This window comes from Carettochelys insculpta, chromosome 1 (assembly GCF_033958435.1).
Source record: "Carettochelys insculpta isolate YL-2023 chromosome 1, ASM3395843v1, whole genome shotgun sequence".
Taxonomy (NCBI): domain Eukaryota; kingdom Metazoa; phylum Chordata; order Testudines; family Carettochelyidae; genus Carettochelys; species Carettochelys insculpta.
Window position 1 is genome coordinate 305,738,390 of NC_134137.1, and position 22,603 is coordinate 305,760,992.

Consider the following 22,603-nt stretch of genomic DNA (forward strand, 5'->3'; position numbering starts at 1 on the left):
CTCTGCAACAGCACACCACTGACAATTATTTGCAGGCTGATTCTGCTTTAATGGCTAGATGCACAAAGAGGATTTAAGTTTCATGTTGCAGTACCAAACTTCAGGCACTCGCTCTGCTGCACGGGGAATCTGCAGCCCTATGTTAGGCACCTACAGTCCTTCATATACGATGCATGGGGAGACTCAGGTGCATAAGAATAGGATTCACAAAAGCAAGCGAGTCGAGCACTGAACTGCTTAAGCTAGTTAACAGGAAATGCCAAGGACAGGGGAGAGCTCCAAGTCCCAGCCCCTCAAAAGGATTTAGGCACCTACTTCCAGGCTAGAGAAAAGCACCTTCCTTTCACCCTAGATTCAGAGCTGCAAACCCTCCCCATAATATAGGTGCCTACACCAGGTCAAGTCCCTTTTTTGCCAATAAGAAGTAAAGGGAGTCAGTGGCCTTATATCCTGTAACCTGGGAAGGGGAAGACCTGGTTTCAAGGCTCTATTCTGACACAGAGGCTGTGGCTACACTACCCCTCCCTTTCAGAAGGGGCATCTAAATTATGGCTGTTTGAAAACACAAATGAGGTGCTGATAAATTTGGGAAGAAGGGTGCTTTCGAAATCACGGCACCGTTTCAAGGAAACCCCGGCTACATGGCTCTTTTTAGCTTCAAATCAGCACTTTCGACAGGCCAGGTGGCCTCCATAATGCAAATGAGGTGCTGAACATCCATGTCAGTGCCCCCTTTGCATTTTTGAACAGCCGTATTTCTTCACAGGCCCCTTCCGAAAGGGAGGCATAGTGTAGCCATGGCCAGAGAAAAGAGGGAGTTGAATTTGGGCCACTGGGCCTGCACACTAACACCCAGCCAATAGAATTTTTCAGGCTGGGAACTCAAGTATTTCCTCTTGAAGCTTTTCCACTACATAAAAATATTAAATATAGATTGGAGCTGATGCTAGGTTCTAACTCTCACATCGTAAGGGAGCACCTGGGCACTCTCTTTCTGGCCCAAGAGATTATTTATTTGCATATTGTGAAACAGCTTCAAAGGGAGAAAGAGGGAGACTCACCACAGAGTACCCAGTTTGTCTCCCACATCTTGGAGGACTGCTCTAACCACTATGCTATCAGGCAGAAGACACCTTCAGCCTGGGTCCCAATCTGGTTGATATACTCTAATGTGACCCAAGTATTTCTACCAGATTGAACTTCACAGGCAAGATAGGAGGGGCCTAATTTGTTAATCTTGCTGAAGGTTAGGTGTGAAGAAGACACTGGATGTCAGGACTCCTGCAGTCATGCGCATACCCATCAACAGAAACAGGATGTGTCCACACAAGCATTTATTTCTCAACAAGGTGGAGTGCGTATTTTCCCCCCACTAGCCTGCCCAGTGGTTTTTGAAACAAGGTTAGATCAGAACTCATACATGAACAGTTTATGTACATCAGTATGGTGATCTGGGACAGATTCATGTGCTCCCCAAATTTACCATGAACTAAGTGCTCATGTAGGCAGACCCTCAGGTGTCTAGGAAATTTAAGCAAGTGTTGAGCTAGGCAGCAGCAGAGCAGGACTTGTGAGGAGGCCGCATTTGGATCAGGGCAAAAGGGCCTAAGTATAAAGGAGAACCAAGCACTCTGTGTGCTAATCAATAGAGCTGAACCCGTTTTAAACACTAACCAGAGTTCCCAACAAACCACCTGCACCCTTCAGCAAAACAAACCGATGCATGAAAAAACACATGCATTGTGAATGAGCTTCTCAACATTAGGCCCACATTGCTAAGTGTGGGGTCCTAAGTAGTTGAACACTATTTGCCAGTGAACATTAGTCTGTGGAATCAGATACACAAAGTGTTACTGGCAATCAAACCTTTAAAACCACCAATTATGTTCTCTAAAATATTGCACATAATTGTATTAGTTCAGGTGATGTTGCAAAGCATACCAGGAGGACAACTGAAAGGGTGGTTAGGTACATCCATACTATCAGTGTAAATTTCAGAGAGGTGGATACTTCTGAGGCAACAAAAAAAGTTCTGACTATAAAATATCCATTTGAAATGCTATTCAGGTCTTAACAAAACTGCACTTGAAGCTTTATGTACAAACATGAGCCCAACCTCCAACAATCTTAATAATATAGTTAGCGAGCAAGGTCATTAGCAGCATTTCTCCTCTGAGGAACAGGGTCTAGTCATGATTCTGATACTTGTGCTTTAAGTTCTGTAACTAAAAAAAGATTGCTTTCAAAGTTAAAATGAAAATCTGCATGTTACCAGCTCATAAGAGTGAGTACAATCTTGTAAATATCACTGGGGGAATATTTCCAGTCTACTGACCCAGACTACATGGGTATCACAGTAACCAAAGAGCTACAATATCTGTTTTTTCCTAACAGAAATATTACTATTGATTACATTCAAGAATCCAAATCTAGTCATGTCGTCTATCAGACCAGCTACCTCTGTCTTAAACAGATGCAATAGAGCTCGGTCTACTGTAGTATTTCTAGCACCTGTCACTGTAATGTGCAGGCTCTGCACAGATGAATTAGCTCTGCACATCTATAACCAGAGCCGACTTCACAGATATTCTGCTCTTTATCCTTCCCAGGCTCTAAGAAGCTCTGTAGAATACACTTACTGTGAAAAAACCTTTAGCAAATGGGTAGGTCATACAATAGTCTTTAAAATGGGTCAGGCTTTATCTCATTCCAATCTCTTCTGGTAGCTCATCCCATAAATAGACCCGCATAACTGGAAATACTCTGAAACAGATCATAGCCTTTCAGAAGCATAAAACTGCCTTCTAAAAGGCCCTACTGTTCTGCTGCTGTAGAGCCACCTCCTTCCCAGCTGTCACTGCAGAGGTTGTGGTTGGCCATCTATTATTTTCTGGTGAGCCCCAGCTGCTGGAACAGAGCCTAAGGACTGTGGATTGCTGGTGTGCATTATAGCAAGCTTTAGGCTTCTTTAATTTATTACAGGGACCAGTCCAGTAGCTGATGCCCAGAAAAGGTGGTGAGCAAAAAAGTCTCCTTTGTGCTTACATCTAAACAGGCACTGAGCATTCCTTAATTACACATAAAGATGAGGACCTCTATTCCAGCTTTTATGTGCTTCATCATTAAAAGTGTGAAAAATACACATGGATTATATACAACAATATATGACATTTTGACTCCACTATGTTCTGGTGTGTTAACTCTGATATTGTAGTATCTCTGTAGGTTACTAGTTTTAACTTGTGTTCATTTACTTCCAAAAATACTGATTACAAAAAAAAAATAATAAAAAACCACAACTCACCCTTACCATGTCTTCTTTTGCATGTCATTAAGCTTGTATGATAAACAGACAGTAATAAGCAAAATAAAAATTACTTTTTGGCAGTTCCTCAATAGCTTGTTGTGCTATATACACAGCAAGTACCCACAAGCGCCTTAGAGTCACTACTTCATAACATCTGTATCACGAATTGTAATCAGCACTAGATAAGTTACAGATGGACTGAGGGCTTTAATTTGAATCACACCCTTAATGATTCTTAATGAGGGTTGTTTGTGTGCTCAAGTATATTTTCACTAGTCCCTTCTATGATTAAAAAAGTGGAAAAAAAGGATTTGTTTCCTGTTACTGAATGTCTCCCAATCTAAGTGTGTTGCTTGAAACCGCAGACCTGAAGTGCTGTATTCATACCACTCTGCTATTTATTATATGACATCTGTCCCCACCTTGTGGTAATTTTGATACAAAGTGAATCCAAACAAACTATATCTGTGCTATTTAATTTTTACATTTCAGTTTTACAAACTAAATCCGTGGGTCACCAAACTGTAAATCTTAGAAGGGGTTTTGATTATTATGGCACAGGGACCCTAACTTTTCTTCCACAACCACAAATAAATCAATCTTTCCAGCACATTTATTCTGCTTTTTCAGTGTTTACCTATTTAAATTTTCACAGTTGAATGAAATTATCAGGGAGGGCAAGCAATGATTATTTCATGACATATATTTTGAGATTCAAAAATGAAAAGCATTAGAACAATAGATGTCAATATAACATATACAAATATCCTGTGTAAATATCCTTAAATCAAACTGTAATAAGTTCTCAAAAGAGTATTTATCTTTTTTTGTCAATCCATATTATCCTTCATTTTCAGTCTGCACTGACTTTTATTGAAAAATTCCCAGGTTTTACATAAGCTAATAATCGTAGTGCACTTTTTTTTTCTGTTTTACTGATTTGCACTGCAGTTCTAGACCACTCAAGTAACTGAAAATTTCAATTATGTTAATATAATCTAATACTTTACATTAGCTAGAGGTATTTATGATAATGGTATATTAGTCTGAGGTGTTCCAATAAGGTACTGTAATGGAAGATATATATGTATATATGCATCCTCATGGCCATTAATACATGTATACATTGTTAATGTGCATTCAATAAAATAATTCACTGAACTGCTTTCACTTCCAATACTCTTACTTTTCCCTGTTTGTTGTTGGGTTTGTAACTTATTTATTTATGTATTTGTTTGTTTATTTTGGATGCTCCTGTCAACCAGTGTGAACCCCATATTTACTCAGAAAACTGTGAATGTAATTTATTACATTAATTTTTAACTGCTTTTAATTTTTTAAAAATAGATACTAATAAATTGTTGGGAAATTTTAAACAAAATAAAAATGTAACCCTTTTTGTGAATTTTTATGTTCATCAGTGGAAGTATGTTTTTCTCAGTATGAAAATCTTTGACGAAATAAATATTTACCAACATTTAATGACAAAAAATCAAATGCTTCCAAGCCTGTACATATATAATAGTAATAGGCACCAGACATCCATTAAAAAAAAATCTCTGTTCTGTAGTAATACAGATACAGTTTTAGCTAAAGTCCAGAATCCAGATACTAGTGACACCACAAATGAATGTAAAAATCCATGTGTAATATATGTTATACTCTTCCAGGCCAAATATTTCCATCTTAAACTGATGCCGTATACCAATAGGCCATCTTGAGGATTGATGAAGTGCAATAAAATGATTTGTTTCCTGATACTGGCTGTGTCTACACTAGCCCCAAACTTCGAAATGGCCACGCAAATGGCCATTTCGAAGTTTACTAATGAAGCACTGAAATGCATATTCAGCGCTTCATTAGCATGCGGGCGGCCGCGGCACTTAGAAATTGACGCGCCTCGCCGCCGCACGGCTCGTCCCGACGGGGCTCCTTTTCGAAAGGACCCCACCTACTTCGAAGTCCCCTTATTCCCATGAGCCGCGGCCGCCCGCATGCTAATGAAGCGCTGAATATGCATTTCAGCGCTTCATTCATAAACTTCGAAATGGCCATTTGCGTGCCATTTCGAAGTTTGGGGCTAGTGTAGACACGGCCACTGAGTGATATATTTGTGTATTTAACATTTTCATTTTATTTTTACTTATATAGCTTAAACTTATAAGTAACCAGCACATATGGAAGTTAGCATCTACAATTCAATGTGAACTATAGTTCAGTTGCTGCATACATATCTGCTATTCAGAAACAGCCACCTGTGCAACTATCTTGTTCCCCATACACACACAGATTGAATTTCTGCTAGGAGAAAAAGGATTATGTGGTTGTCCAAAGGGACACATGACAGGGCCATATGTTGTGACAGAGTCAGGCCAGAGGGCTAGCTTAGACGGTGAAAGCAACAACACCTGGCTAATGAACAGACAGACACTTCAGGGCAGTGAGAAGCAGCTGACCAGGTGAACCAGCCAAAGAGGGGCTGCTACAAAGCAAAAGGGATGGCTGAGCTCACTTGAGGCTGCCACAGGACAGTTTAAAAGGCCTGCCCAGCTAAGAGAGGGGGAGAAGAGTGGAAGTGGAAGTTGGAGTGAGGTGAGACCAGAGAAAGTGAGAGTGAGCAAGAGTTACAGAGCAGAAAAAAGAACACCTGGATTGCCAGAGACAGCGGGAAAGGTGGAGAGTTCCCATAGGAAGTGTTTGTTTGGACTCCCCTCCCCACAGGCAACCAGAAGGCCCCTACCCCAGCCCCCTTTAGCCAAGGGGCAAAAGGGTAAACAGCAGCTAGGGTGTGTGGAGCCCAAGCTACCTGAGGGACAGTGAGCAAAACTAGGGCCAGGGCCCAGGAGTGAGGCCGATTCTTACAACAATGCACATAAGCATATGCTACTGGACATACAAATGGATACTGGGTCAAACCATAGGTCCATCTAGCCCAGCATTGTGTCTTCCAACAGTGGCTAATACCAGGTGTGCCCAGAAGGAATGAAGAGACAATTAATCTTCAAACGATCCACCCACAGTAACCCATTTCCAGCTACTAGCAAACAGAAGTTAGGGACATCAGCCCTGCCCATCCTGGCTAATAGCCGCTGATGAATTGATCCTCCAGGAACTTATCAAGTTCTTTAGTTGAACCCTGTTGTGGTTTTGGCCTTAAAAATATCCTCTGGAATGAAGTTCCACCAGGTTGACCGTATCTTGTGTGAAGAAATATTTCTTTTTTTTTTTTTTTTTTAATTTTAAACCTGATGCCTATTAGTTTCATTTGGACACTCCTACTTGTTGTATTGTGAAGTGTAAATAGCTCCTCCTTACCTACTTTCTCTACATCAGCCACGATTTTATAGACCTCTAACATATATCCCCCTTATTTGCGTCATTTGCAAGCTAAAAGTCCCAGTCTTCCTAATTTCTCTTCATACTGAAATTGATTCATACCCCTAATCTGGCAAATGAAATTTAATGTGGATAAGTGTAAAATAATGCACATTGGAAAAAAATAACCCCAACTGTACTTACAATATGATGGGGGCTAATTTAGTTATAACTAATCAGGAAAGAGATCTTGGAGTTATTGTGGATAGTTCCTGGAAAAAGACCACACAGTGTGCAGAGGCCGTCAAAAAAGCATACAGGATGTTAGGTATTATTAAAAAGGGGATAGAAAATAAGACAAGGATTATCTTACTGCCCCTATATAAATCTATGGTAGGCCCACATCTTGAATACTGCATACGGACGTGGTCTCCTCACCTAAAAAAAGATACCTTGGCACTGAAAAAGGTTCAGAAAAGGGCAACTAGATTGATTAGGGCCTTGGAACAGGTCCCATCTGCGGAGAGGCTAAAAAGATTGGGACTTTTCAGTTTAGAAAACAGGAAGCTGAGGGGGGACATGGTAGAGGCATATAAAATTAGGACAGGTGTGGAGAGGGTGAATAAGGAGAAGTTATTTACTTGTGCCCATAATACAAGAACTAGAGGACACCAAATGAAATTAATGGGTAGCAGGTTTAAACCTAATAAAAGGAAGCTGTTCTTCACTCAGTGCATAGTTAACCTGTGGAACTCCTTGCCAGAGGAGACTGTGAAGGCTAGGACTATACCAAAATTTAAGAAAGAGCTAGAGAAATTCATGAGGTTAGGTCCATAAAAGGCTATTAGTTAAGGGTAGGAATGGTGCCCCTGGCCTCTGATTGTCAGAGGCTGGAGAAGGATGGCAGGAGACAAATCACTTGATCATTGTCTTTGGTCCATCCCCTGTGGGGCACCTGGCACTGGCCAATATCAGCAGACAGTCTACTGGGTAGGATGGACCTTTGGTCTGACCCAGTATGGCCATTCTTATGTTCTTAATCAATTTGTTGATCTTTTTGGAGCCTTTTCCAATTCCTTTTTGAGTTGAAGCAAACACACCTGCATGCAGTACTCAGGATAGAGGTCTCTCATGGATTTGTATAGCAGTAATAAGCTATTTTCTGTCTTCTTATCTATTTCTTTTTTAATGATTCCCAACATTCAGTTTGCTTTTTTGATTGCCACTGCACATTGAGTGGCTTTTTTCAGAGTACTATGCTCAATCACTCCAACTAATTAGACCCCATTATTTTATATATATAGTTGGAACTATGTTTTCCAATGCACATTACTTGGCTTTTATCAATATTAAATTTTATCTGCCGTTTTGTTACCCAGTCACCCAATTTTGAGAGATCATTTTGCTGCTCTTCACAGTCTGCTTGGGACTTAACTATCTTGAGTAATTTTGTATCTGCAAATTTTGTTTCTCTCTTTTTCCAGATAATTTATGAACAAACTGAATAGCGCTGGGCCCAATACAGACCCCTAGAGGACACCACTATTCCAAAAACTGATCTCTTATACCTCACCTGTTAACCAATTCTCATTTCAGAAGAAGAGCTTCCCTGTTTTTCTCCATTAGATGCTGACAATGGCTCACATCCCCCTGTCTGATCTGACTTGTTTTTATCTCTTTTGATAAGTGCTTTTGATACTGGACCATTTCCACCTTGCTGAATAGACCTTGTCAGCTCTGGCCCTCCCTCTTTACTGGGACTCCACTCTTTAAATACCTCTCTGAAACCACCCCCCCCACCACCACTCATGCATCTGATGAAGCGGGTCTTTGCCCACAAAAGCTTATGCTCCAAAATATCTGTCAGTCTATAAGGTGTCACAAGACTTTTTGTTGTCCTCTTTTTCCATGGCAGCTCACTTTGCTCAAGAACTATATTTTGTACCCTGGCATTACTGTTTAACTGTCTGCCATTACAACATAACAGTAGAGGACTATTTTTCATTCAGCTGTTTCTGATCATACCCTGCTTGATTTTATTATTTTCCATGCTGTCCTCCTTAATAGAGCACAGAAAATCTCCAAAAACAGATCTTCCTCTACAGGATGACTCTGTCCCAACTACATGCTAGTCTGCATCTGATGGCTCTTTCCCAGTTCTCAGTTTAACACCTGATCTATGACCTTTTCAATTTTACATGCCAGCCTTATGGTTCCATTTTAATTTAAGTGGAGCCATTTCTTCCCATATAGGTTCTCCCTTTCCCCAAACTTGCCCCAGGTCCTAATAAATTTAAACCACTCCTCCCATACCATCATCTCATCCAGACATTGACATCTGTGGGCCTGCCCGTCTAAGTGGCCCTGCGTGTGAAACTGGAAGCATCTCAGAGAACATTATCATGGAAGTCCTGGAATTCAATCTCTTATATAGCAACCTATATTTGGCCTTCAGAACCTCTCTCTTATCCTTCCCTATGTCATATTACCTACATGTACTATAGTAACAAAGAGGTAGCTGTATTAGTCTGTATTCCAACATGTACTGTGACAACCAGCTCCTCTCTGGCATGACACATAAGTCTATCTAGATGTCTGCAGAGATCCGCAACCTTCACACCAGGCCCGTAAGCCATCATACTCCCATCAATCAAAATGCAGCTGTTTCCATGACTGAATCACCCACAAATATTAGCAGGACTGCCAATAGATTTTTCAGGCCTCCGGGAAGGATGGACGGCAGTGGGTCTGGGCCCTGAGAAAGGGCAAAGCCACAGGTGAAAGGGACAGAACTTACCTCAGAAAGCCCATCAGTGCTTCCTGATTGATGCTACCCAAGACTACAGTGGTGATTTAAGGCAGCCCCATCCCCTTTTAAATATCTGGGCCCCAGAACAGCTGTACGTCTTGCCCTGTTACTGGCCCTGACTATTACTTGTCTCTTCCTAATAACCAGAATTCTTTCCCAGGGAGAGGTATCCACAGCATGAGAAGATTTTCCCTCATCATCTAGAAGGAGGGTCCCAACTGTGGCATCATTTCCCACTGCTCCACTGGGCTGTTCTTCTTCCCTGAGACTTTTATCCACTTCAACAGCACAGATGATGTCAGACTATGGATGGGACCACTCTTCAGCATCCCAGAAAATTTTATTTGTATAGCGCCCTGTCTCCCTTAGCTCCCACCAGTTCAGACATGCTGGTGCCCTAAAACCATGCTCTGTGTCTGAGGGCCATAACAGCCTAGCACCAAATGCACACATATGCATCCACTAACAGAGAGTAAGCCGTGCTAGACTATACACTACCAAAACAAAAAAAAAAATTGAGTCTGTTCTGGTCTGGCTATGGTCTGAAGAAGTGGGTCTGTCCCACAAAAGCTCACCTAATAAACTATTTTGCTAGTCTTTAAAGTGCTACTTGACTGCTTTTTGTTTTGATATGCATCTACTGAGTGCAATAAAAAAGCTACCCCCCGCCAAGCTGTTTCTGGTCAGCTGCCTGCATTATCTTTATCTTTTTATTCCTGAAGCTAGTTTCTTTGCTCTTTTTTTTATTTTATCGGGGATTTTTGGGCTTTAAATGTAAAGCACGTTAAGCATATCTAGTTTCCCCTACCCCACTGCCTCCCTCACATAACTCCTCAGATAGCTGCCCATTTGCTAGCCCTGGATCAGGAACATAGAGGAGTATACCCAAGAAGAATACTCCAAACCCTCACTATCATCTTCCAGTGCTCTTTTTCGTTTTTGTGTTGGTGTTATAAACTGCCATCATGCACTACCTCTTCTGTATGTTGATTTTCTGACCTTAGCCAATCTCAGATTTGTAAGGTGTGTAACAAAATAATGTATACAAAATGACACTGGGAACAATTTAGAGGCCTAATAAAAATACCCTGTATTACACAAATCTTTTACTATAAGTTCAACCTTTATCTTTCATTAGGCATTTTTAAGTATTAAACTGAGTTTTAGAATATTACTTTAGTAATAGTACAATTAAAAAGAAAGTTTGTTTCATACATTTTTCTATAAATTCACACCAGAGAAGTTCTTAGATATGAAAATGTGCCATTTAAACATGTCAGAGGACCATTAAAGAAAAGACACATTATAATTATCTATAAAATAGTTGATTTGGTGGATTCTGATACACTTTTCTGTTTGTCCTTTTAGGCTCTCAGATGAAATATTTTGTTACTTTGGCACTCGTTATAGTCGTTTTCCCTCATTAATTTCTACTTTTCTATACGTCTGTAAAAATAAACCCTATCTGGTTTATGTTTTCACATAAAATCACTGTATTCATATCTTTGCTGCCGTTATTTGAAGTAAAAAAGAGCAGAGACAGAAAATTTGAAATATAGTACTCAGTAGTTATGCAACATTATGCTTTTCTATATCTTGTAAAATGAACTGAATGATTATATACAAACAAAGCAGCCCTTATCTTCTTGTAAGGGATGACTTCACTAAAAATCTCATCAAGGTTCTCATTCTGCTCAGGGAAGAAATGGAAAAGTAAAGAAATCCATCACAGAAAAGCCACATAAATGTGCATTGCAAGGCAAGCCTTAGCAGCCCAAAGACAGTGTTCAAGCTGTGAACTGAGAAAAACTGATATATATGCAACTCCAGAAAAAAAGTTTCCCATCTTTAATCATTCATTCCTCCATACGCTGTTATCATCAACTGAAAACTTATGTTAAAATCATGTAGCATTTCTATTACCTAAACTATCATACGTACCTTAATTCAAGCAGGCACACTCACTACTTCATAAATCCACTAAATGTTTGTCAACTATATACAGGGTACTGTCTGCTCTGTACATATCCTGTACTCTATATAGATGTGGTCTGAATGTCTTGCCATAAGCAATCCAATGATAAAAATAAAATCAACTACAGAGCCATCGAAAATTCTTGTGCCTGATAGTAAAAATAATGAACTAACCATTGAAAAGATGGTTTTATATCTTCAGATGTTGCTAAGGGCAAAGCACGTTCATCAGAACTTTGCAGAAAAAATGTCTGGATAGTTGCCTGTTGCTTAGATGAAGAACATTCACTGCATATTTGTTCCTCCCACAGACCCCAAAGATGCAAATGGATATTATGCATGTTGTATCATTTTTGACTATATTCTAACCCAGAGATATGAATAGAATGTTGTTCATTACACACAGCAGAAAGGGGGCCTGGAATAGTTACACAACTCAAAATACTGATTTTTCAGATTCTTCCTCTTGAGATAAAGAAGAAAGAGGAGCATTTTCCAGAAAAACTGATCCACAAGCCAAAGAGATCAAGAAGTGATGGAGATGAAGAGAAGAACACAAAGAATTGATCAGTAGACAGAATGGCAGCTTGTAATTGAAGATGAGGCAAAATATGAAACTTGGATCCAAGCTCCTTCAAAAATTTCAGCAAATTAGGTTTACTTTTTGAATCTGCTGGTCCAAACTCACCTCACAGGTTCTGCTCCTGGTTTGGATATACAACCTGAATATGTTGGCTCAAAAGCCCACAGAACTGCTAACTCCTCAATAATGATCACTGTGAAGTCACATTTTAACTCTGACTCAGCTATGAACCTGAACCTAATCTCAACACCGCCTTCTTGGTTCATGTGTTACAGGTGGGATTGTTTCTTTTCTGTTTTTTGATTCTGTTCATTGTCTCTAAGAAGTTACTGGTGGCTTTTCACACTCACCTTTTTCATTGCCATTTGCATATTGTGGAGGCTTGTTTTTGTCGATGCTGTTAAAGCTCTGACTTCTCCGATTTAAATTAGAAGCTCCCTGGACCTTGGTACTGCTGCCTGCAGCTGGCACCCTCGAGGGCCCTGGAAGCCTAGAACAGTATAATAAGAAATTACTTTCTTGTACAGGGTACAAACATATGGAACACACACTTTGACAAGTATCAGACCAGCATACAGAGCCACTATACTGAATAACGATGATTGCACAAAAGGGCAATGAATGAGAGGATTGAAGTTAGGCTCGACAAGGTCAATGAACATAGAAATTAATCCCAACACACGCAAAGGGGAAACAGATGCTTCATAGAATCACAGAACACACATAAGGATGCTTTGCATTTGCCATTAACATTGCTAAAAGAGATTCACCCACATACACTACTACTGTATAGCACTGCACTTAAATATATCACAGTTTGTTTTCTGAAGAAAATATAATAAAATTGACAAGGTGAATATAACAAAAATATTTGAAGAAATGCCTCCAATGTTCTTAATGTAGTAAATATTATAGTTAATTTAGTTTGTAGCACAATAAGTGGACTTACTCTATTCCACAGTAGTCAAAAACATTTTGAAAAGCCATTGGCTTGTAGTTCTAACTGTAATTCAGAATGGAATACTTGTTTATTATCTCAACTGCAAAATGTTGAAAATAAATGGATGTATAAAAATATAATGAAGACTATGGAGTGCACTTGTTACTATTTGCTGCCATCATCTGAGCCTTACTGTGTAGTAGTGCTATGAAGATTATGGGAGCCATCCTCTAGCATGTATAAACCACGACTGTATTTCACTTGGTTCAGTTCTCTGACATAAGATTATTTAATACAAGTCTGCTTTAAATTTCCTCCATCACTCCTGCAAAAACAATCCCCTCCCCTTTTATACAACACATAATAAAATACCCAGACTATAAACAGACTTTTGTAATAGTAATATAGTACACGTATTCTGTTACTGATGGATTATGCACATGTGATGAGTAATTTCAAAGACTTTGCTAACAACGGCATGAATTATTGTAGAGTTTTCAAATGGTACTGGTGTCATCATATGATGCATCATGAAGGGGCAATAGCTGGAGAGGGGAAAGAAATCACATTATAAAGGACTCCAACCTGTTAGATGTTTATAAGTGTTTTGCTTAACACATTGATACACCAAAAACTTGGAAATAATTTTAGCTTTATTAGATAGAGCATATAAAGAGCCCCACATTCTGTCATATTACTGATTTAAGCCTCCAAGAACTAATCCATTCATTAATTTTATGGCTCATTCTGGCTGCCAGGCTGTCCCACCAGTCTCTGTGCTGAGACCCAAGCAGACTGTATCTACAGCTGTATGCGTTCTAACCTTTACCATGACCCATGGATTCTAGTGATCTTCTGTTCCCTGAAGAATGCACTAAAACAAACTTAGAAATCCATTTGTTCTTTCTCATTACCCTAATTTGACAGGCAGTTGGAGCTCTGACATCATTTATCAAAGGTAATGAGAAAAAAAAGAAACAATGAGAAGGCATATGCAACACTGGGAAATTCATCGGTTCTATTAAAATGTGAAATACTTAAGTATATATTTTACTTGCCAGAGTCCTCAAACTTGCAGCTGTAAGCACCTTATACATGAGGTTGCTTGCTCTACATACTTTCCAATTTACTTCATGTACTGTCATTAATGGAACTTGGTTTTCAAATTGCCCTTGCAGAATCATTTTAAGCAACCAAGGAAATGCAAAGTAGGAAGTAACACATAAAGGACAAGTCACGTACCTGTGATCTAGGCCTTGGCAACACTGTCATAGATTTAAAGTATTAGACAATAAAACTGTTAGCCTACACATGCTGAATGGTGGACAAGACAGTAGTGGCAGCAATAAATGAGACTGAAGACCTATAATCACAGGCATAAAGCAACTGCATTCTGGTATGGGTCATTCCAAGCTATGACCAGTCACTCAGGTTGTGTTAGTGCACCACATTACGAAATGCAAGCTTTATTGTGGATTGCATTATATATAGTTCATTTTTCTCAGCAATGAACTGTACAGCAAACAATGTGATTAAAAATGACAAATTATCATAAACACAAACTTTCAGCAGCAAGAGGGACTTGAATTCTTTTCATCTAAAAATCTGCTTGTGGATTTTAGTGGTCATGAATGTGAAAGATTAACACCATTGGCTATAGCAGAGGACACACCTGGTAGAGCAAGTATGAGCTTCTGCATATAGCTCCTTCAAATCCATTTCAAGCCTTAGCTGAGGTGCTTTGTTTCTCAAAACCCAGGTATCTCATGATGAGGGGCTTTACCTATGCTACTCCAGAGGGGATAGTAGAGATAGTCTGTGACTGTTTATCTTTTATATCTTTGCTCCTCTGATCCTGACAAGGCCCAGGAATTTCGGGTTCACAATCCTCCTGGAGTCTCCAGGAACAAAACAAATAAAAAAATATTATCTTTAACTAAAGACTATGTCATATGATGAAATCTCCAGGAATCCATCCAACCAAAAGCAATAACCCTACATGAACTAGACCTGTATGATGAGTTTGTGATGTGGACACTGGGTCCTTTGGAAAGTAGGATGGACTTCCAAACTCATTTTCATTTGTGACAAAAGTAAGACTTTGAGTGAAAAGTTGTAATTAATCCCCTGAGCCCTCTAAACCCTCAAATGTGGTATTTTACATGCAGGACATGAAGATGCAGGATACATAAAAACCGAAATATGGCTGATGGTATTGTACAAATCTGCTTCTGCCAATCAGGTGCAAGCCTTTCCCATGACAAAGCTCAGTGGTGCAAAACTTGCATGATTACACATTGCAATGTTCACTTATGTCCAAGGAATAAAACACCAATGGACAGTGACTCAGTTGAGTATCACTAACAAGCAATAAATGAGAGATATTAACTGACCTAGAAGTCTTTTTTTGACTGGTTGCAATTCCACTGTGATTAGACTGAGTTGAATATCTGGCTGTCAGACTGTATGAGAAGAAACAGAGAAATTGAATTAAAGAATTTTTGAAACACATAAAGAAAGCACACACTTACCAGCAAACTGTGAGTTAATGTAATGCAAGCTGAACACATACAGAAAATATGAAATAATCAGCAAAGAATGAAATAATGTAATGTTCAGATTATGAGTAACGCAATGTACAGATTATGATATAATGGACGGCACTGTAATTTGCCTCACTAACCAGAAAACATTAATGTTTAGATATAGACAGCTTGGGAAAATTTTCAGAATGACCAAGTTTTAGCTTTCCTAATACAATCTGCACCTGTAAAATTGATGTTTGTTTTTGCACCCTTGCAAAGAAAAGCAGCCAAGTATGTAAATACTTTTGCCTACGGTCACCTGACCTGGAACTGCAATTATGTAGTTAGCGGCGAACAAATACTCTGATTTGCAGCTACACACCCAGTGTGGACACAAAATGCACATACAATTTGAACCCACCAAAGGAGAGATACCTGTTGAGAATGCAGCCATACAGAAAATGTCACTGATGTTTTCTGTCATTGTCACTCAGGCTATTTGTAACAAACTGCATTGCTCACAGAGATACTCTGAGACTTTAACAGAAACCTCACCATTTATTTAGGTTTCGTTGCATTCTATAGGGAGTTGCATCTTAGTCTCTTACCGCATGCAGAGGGCATTTTTCATTTTTATTTTGCAATCCAAGATATGTCTGTGCCAGAGGATTACAGAACACTGTTGGAAGGCCAAATGTGCCCCAGCAAGCAGGAGATGCCTGGGGCCTAATCTCTGTTGTTTTATGGCTAGTTTATGCCACTCCCTAATGTGGGATGGTTCTGTAGGACTGGTCATGCCCAGGAGCTTAAATGAGGGCTCTGTTGGAGGCATGGCCTCAGGGAGTAGCTGCAGCCACAGTACTGGTGCACTCTGGCTTTTATGGCTAATACAATGTAAAACAGCCTTCTGGTTCCAGAGTCCCTGATCACAGAGGAGGCACAAAGATGGTTTAAAGCATAGGTCAGGTGAAATGGGAAATCAGAGCCCTGGAGCTTTTGATGCTGAGGGAGGAAACTAATTAAAATGGCAGCTCCATTTTGTCTGGTTTGGCATGAATCCAGCAAATCTCAACATTTATATTTTTATATCATTGTTCTGAGCTGCAGCAGCCACCACCTTCCAAGTTTTGGCCCCATCTAACTGGCTGACAGTGTTTGCCAGAAGCACTGCTCACTACTCGAAGGTATCGAGTCTGGTAGGAAAGTTGAGTAGTTTCTACCGATGTACTAATATGCTGCCCACCTATCTGAATTTAGTGACTGGAAATACAGACTACCATGTAACAGTGACACCCCAGTGTTATGGTATCTCTATTTGAGCTGTCAGGATGACAAAGAGATAGATGGAGACCTTCTCAGACTGTGAGGTTTTAAATGAGAAGTTGTGGTTGCTTCACAGCTTCATGTGTCCATCTACGTATTCAATTGAACTTTGTGTTCATTATTGTTAATTTCAAGGACAGCCCTCATAAGGGGTGACAGTAAGGTCTCTAAAAATGGCTGAGCTGTGTCTGCAGGTTGGAACCATTTGAAAGAAAGGAAAATACAGGACTCCTAATTCTGGGGAACCACCAAAGAGACAGGAATGGCATGATCCTTTGGAATAGACATAATACACATTCTCACAGCAGCAGCAATTCATTGTTTAAAATGAGAGCATCTCCTCTGAGATTTAAAATAAGACTTAGTTCATGGTTTATAGACACATAAATTGGGGGTAGCCAGATTTATGGAGCTTTTAATGTCTCATAGATAATCTTCAGAATTTAGAAATCTAAGCATACTACCTGGGGTTCATGGCATCAGCCCAGCTGCTGCAGAGACCAGGAGCCCCAGCAGGCACCACCTGAGAGGCTGAAGGCCCGAGACACCTGCAAGCCCCTTGCAGAGCACAAACCTCTAGCCCCATATGATTTCTCCATGTTCTTGTGCTGTTTGTGTGCCAGCCTACAGGAACAGAGTGGGTCATTTCCTTAAATGAAAACAAAATGCAGAGGGATATTCAGCTAAAAATGCTTCCTAGCAAAGTGTCTCTTCTCTCTATTCATCTCTCCCTTTGGGAATCTAACCTCTACCAGTTTCAGGGACCTGCTGTCTTGAGACAGCTTTCAAATCTTCAGAACCTCTTAGAAAGCATTGCTCCATTTGAACACCAGGTCAAAATAGGTGAAACAGGTGAGGGGAGGAAGAGAGGAAGGCCATCACTGTCAAATACAATGGGTTCAACAAGTTCCTAATTACTTTTTTGTTTCATGCCTCTTGGTTAACAGTAGATCATGATGCACGCTTTAGCGTCGAAGGGAGGGGGCATGTGTCGACACAGCAGTTATGCCCTGAAACTAGGCCTTCTATGGGTACCATTGGATCACCAGGTTTGACACAGTAACAACCCAGATAAAAGGCTTACACTTTCATAAGCTGCCCCACCCTGTCCCCTTCAAAAAAAAAAATTCTAGAACCTCTGGCTGTGACATTCAATACATCAACTCTAGCATTCTTGCAAAAATTATACTGCCTTTTCTTTAAAAAAAAAGAAAGAAAGTGGCCAATACTGCCAATTGCCTAGGGATATAATTTGGCAGTCAAGAAAAAAGTTCAAGTTGTGAAACACACACAGTGCACTCTTCTTAGTTGCAAACACACTCATATTTGCATGTACTCCTACGTGTTAGTCTAAAACACTTTGAAACTGGGGTTTGTACTATCGCTCAGCTAAGATAATTATACAATGCCATTGAGTTGCTTGATAGTACCTAGTAACTAACACAGTAGAGGTTTTCAACCAAAATGCAGGCACATTTCACCATCAAAAATGAAGTACACATCAGGCCACTCAGGAACATGAACTATGTGGGACATGGGGTTTTGCTGGATCCTGTTTATAGTAGAGGAAAGAGAGAATATGAGAGTGAGAGAGAAACAGAGATCAAGAACTGGGTATGTGGCCCAGGAAAAAGCACAGAACTTGTCTATAGTTGAAAGTTAATTTGGATTAGGATACAGTATAAATTTAAAGCACCGAAGCTGCTACTGTACAATTCCATGTGCACACACACTTATTGCAAAACAAGAGTCTTAATCCTGTTCATCTCCTATACACAGGAACTCTATGTGCAGATAACGTCTTAGGGGAGAGAATTTGTGGGCTAAACACTGGCGAGAGAAGGTGCTCAGAACTGTGAGTAAAAAAACAATGTCTCACTTTGATTGATTCCTGCTATATTTCTGGAAGCAGGACATTGCACACATCTTGTAAATATATAGGACTGCATATAAGAAACACCTGACTCCATAATTAATTTGGAACAGTTAACTAGAACAACCCACGAGATTGTGAAATGCTGGCTAACTGTTCCTGTGAAAACTGGCAGAAACAGTCATTAAAATGAACTCAGAGGGGCAGTGTGTTAGTCTGTAGCTTCACAAATAACAAGCAGTCCTGTGTCATCTTAAAGATTTAACAAATTTATTAGGTAATGACCTTTTAGCTACGTCTACACGTGAAACCTACATCGAAGTAGCCTATTTCGATGTCTCCACATCGAAATAGGCTATTTCGATGAATAACGTCTACACGTCCTCCAGGGCTGGCAACTTCGATGTTCAACATTGACGTTGCGCAGCACCATATCGAAATAGGCGCTGCGAGGGAACGTCTACACGCCAAAGTAGCACACATCGAAATAGGGGTGCCAGGCACAGCTGCAGACAGGGTCACAGGGCGGACTAGCACTTCCAGGGCAACACCTAGCCGCTCCCTTAAAGGGCCCCTCCCAGACACACTCAGCCTGCACAGCACGCGGTCTGCAGAGCCATAGGCACGCACACCTTGGGCGACGCAGTCATGGACCCCCAGCAGCAGCAGCAGCAGCAGCAACACCCAGAGGTCCACCCAGCCCTCCCTGCAGGAGCAGGGCTTACCCTGATCCATGACATGCGGGAGGCAGCTGAGCACCTCCTTGCCACACCGGAGGAGGAGCAGCCTGCAGGGGAGCAGGACTCAACCCCCAACTGTGCAGCACCCTGACCCCCCCCCGCCTCACATGCCACCGGCTGTGGAGCTACCCCACCAGCACCGACTGGTGGGAGCGGCTGGTGCTTGGGGAGTGGGACGATGACTGCTGGCTCAGGAACTTCAGGATGAGCCGGCAGACATTTATGGAGCTGTGCCAGTGGCTTACCCCCACACTCAGGCACCAGGACACCGCCATGCGGCGTGCCCTCCCAGAGGAGAAACGGGTCGGCATCGCTGTCTGGAAGCTGGCCACTCCAGACAGCTACCGATCCGTGGGACAGCAGTTTGGCGTCGGCAAGGCCACCGTCGGGGCTGTCCTCATGGAGGTAAGAGGACCCATGGGGGAAGGGGGGGGAGGCAGCCCTGGCAGGGCAGGGGGGCCCTGGCAGGGGAGGGGAGGGGAGGGCAGGGGAGGGCAGGGTGGCCCGGGCAGGGCAGGGCAGGGCAGGGCAGGGGAGGGGAGGGGAGGGCCACGCACACCCTGCTTACCCCTCATTGGTACTCTCCCATGTGCTTCCCCTGCAGGTCGTGCGCGCCATCAACGCCATGCTCCTCCACAGGCTCATGAGGCTGGGGGACCCAGATGCCACCATCGCGGGCTTTGCCACCCTGGGCTTCCCCAATTGCTTCGGGGCTCTGGATGGGACTCACATCCCCATCCGCACCCCAGTGCACAGTGGAGGACGCTACATAAACTGGAAGGGCTACCACTCAGTGGTCCTCCAGGCCTTGGTGGACAGCCGGGGCCGTTTCCTGGACATTTATGTGGGCTGGCCTGGCAGCACCCACGACGCCCAGGTTTTCCAGAACTCGGGCCTGTGCCGCCGGCTGGAGGCGGGGACCTACATGTCCCAGCAGGAGATCCCTGTGAGGGACACCACCATGCCCCTCTGCGACATCTCAGATGTGGCATACCCCCTCCAGCCCTGGCTCATGCACCCATACACGAGCCATCTCTCTGCCAGCCAGAAGCGCTTCAACCAGCGCCTGAACCACGTGCGCCAGGTGGTGGAGCACTCATTTGGCTGCCTCAAAGGGCGCTGGAGATGTCTCCTCACCCGCCTGGATGAGGGCCCCACCAACATCCCCCAGATTGTGGGTGTGTGCAGCGCCCTACACAATCTGGTGGAGAGCAAGGGGGAGGCCTTCTTTCCAGGCTGGGCTGTGGAGGCTGGCAGGGCCGATGTGCAGCCACCCGCTGCCCCCAGTCGCCAGGTGGACCCCAAAGGGACCCGGGTCCGGGAGGCCCTGCGGGCCCACTTCGATGAGGCCGCAGGGTGAACGCTGGCAGGCCCCCCACTGCCCCCACCATCCTCCACAACACTCCCTGCCCCTACGCCCACACCACGGAGCACCCAACAGCACCCCCCCCCACACACACTTTTCCTGGACAAATAAAAGCAGACACTTGTTTGTGAAATCAAACTTGTTTACTTTGAACTCTGTTCTAATGCTAACTATATACAGGAACTTCTAACTAACTTAAATATGAAAAGTGTATGTATATATTAACAAAAAAAACAGGGATAACAAGGAAGGGGAGAACTATTTACATGGGGGGGGGAAGGATCAGACTGGGCAAATGGGGGGCACAAATAAATAAATACAAACTATATACAACACAAAGAACAAAACAGTGGGGGGAATATATACAAGGGGGGGGCACGTCCTGGGCCCCACGCCCCTATAGTCCAGCACTGGGGGTGGGCGGCCGGGAGCACCGCCTCGGCCGCAGCCCTGTCCGGGGCTGGCTGGGGGCCGGGTGGACCGGCAGATACAGCCGGCGAGTGTCAGCTGGCCCCAGGTCTCCCTCGGCGGAACGGACCTCGGTGGTGGATGGTGGGGCGACGGCGGACGGCGCGGCAACGACAGAAGCAGCGGGTGGCGCGGCGGGTGGAGCAGTCAGGGCGGGCGCAGCGGCAGCCGGCGCGGCATGGGGGGCCAGGTAGTCCGCTATGTGGTTAAAGGTCTCCATGTAGGCCCCTCATGCCTCTTGGCGCCAGGCCAGCGCCCGCTCCTGGAGATGGAGGCGGCGTTGCTCCACCCGCAGCCGCTGCTCCGCGACCTCCAGCTGCCGGCAGTGGAGGGCCAGCAGCTGGGGGTCCGTCGCCGTCGGCTGGTGGTGCTGGGTCAGCCGTCTTGCCCGCCATGGGGCCGGTCGGTCCTCCGCCGAGGGGCTGGCCTGGAGCGATGGCCCCAGAGGGGATTCCGGGACCACTGATGCCTCGCCGGTGCTCTCCGGTCCTTCCGATGGTGCAGCTGCGGAACACAGGAGGGGGGGAAGAAGAGTGGAGACAGGCATTAGTGTGGGCCCCAAGCCGTGGCCCTTGTCCCCCCACCTCTCTGCTGCAGGTTCCCCATCCCCGTCCCCAGGAGATGCTGCTGTGATGGGGATCAAGGGTCCCCCTGCACTGCCCCCCGTCCCCCGGCGGGAGTGACTCTTACTTCACTCAGCAGGGTCTGACAGGAGAGGTTTCTTAGGCAACAGATGCCCAGTTTCTCCCAGAAGTGACAGTACAGCAGTCAGAGACAGTCCTTCCAACCCGTCCTGGGGAGAAAACCCCAAGGGGTGCCCCTCTGGGCTGTAGCTTTCCCACTCCTCAGGCTGGCTGCCTTCCAGCTCTCCCTTCCCCTAGCCTCTAACTGCCGTCCCCGATTCAAAGCCAGCTTGGCTCCTCCCTCCTCTTTGTTCAGGGCAGAGGTGTAACCTGCCAGTTGTAGCCCCAGGATCATCCTTAGCCACTGGGAGCTGTTCAGCTTGTTGCTCATATCTAGCCTGAGACTCTCATTTGCACTCCCCCCACTCCATCACATGCTGCTGCTGCTGCTGCTGCTGCTGCGGGGTGTCCCACCCCCTCCTCCCGGGGGATCCTAGAGTTTCCACTCCCCCCAGCCCCGGGGATGGGGCATGGCACTGTCGTGCTGGGGCGGGGCAGGGGCTGATGCACTCCTGTGAGGGACATGGCACTGCTGTCCTTGGGGCCATGGCCATCTGGGCATGTGAAGGGCCCTGGCCACATATCTATTACCCCCGCCCCTCAACCCCGGGGGTGTACACCGGGGGGGTACATACCTGTAGGTCCACTCCCACGGTCAGGGGACACCCTGGGGGCAGACGCCCGGCTGCTGCTCCTC

General features: G+C 43.6%; 1 protein-coding gene across 5 annotated transcripts in view; it reads right to left on the reverse strand.

Annotated features, from left to right (window-relative positions):
* NAV3 (neuron navigator 3) overlaps nt 1–22,603 on the reverse strand; it is a 407,330-nt gene that overhangs the window by 208,905 nt on the left and 175,822 nt on the right. For all 5 annotated transcript variants that reach the window (XM_075012496.1, XM_075012492.1, XM_075012483.1 and 2 more), the window contains exons 6-7: nt 15,322–15,390; nt 12,339–12,478 (exon numbers count right to left, since the gene is read on the reverse strand). In XM_075012496.1, the coding sequence (XP_074868597.1) occupies nt 12,339–12,478; nt 15,322–15,390 (209 nt within the window). The remainder of the gene's footprint in view (nt 1–12,338; nt 12,479–15,321; nt 15,391–22,603) is intronic.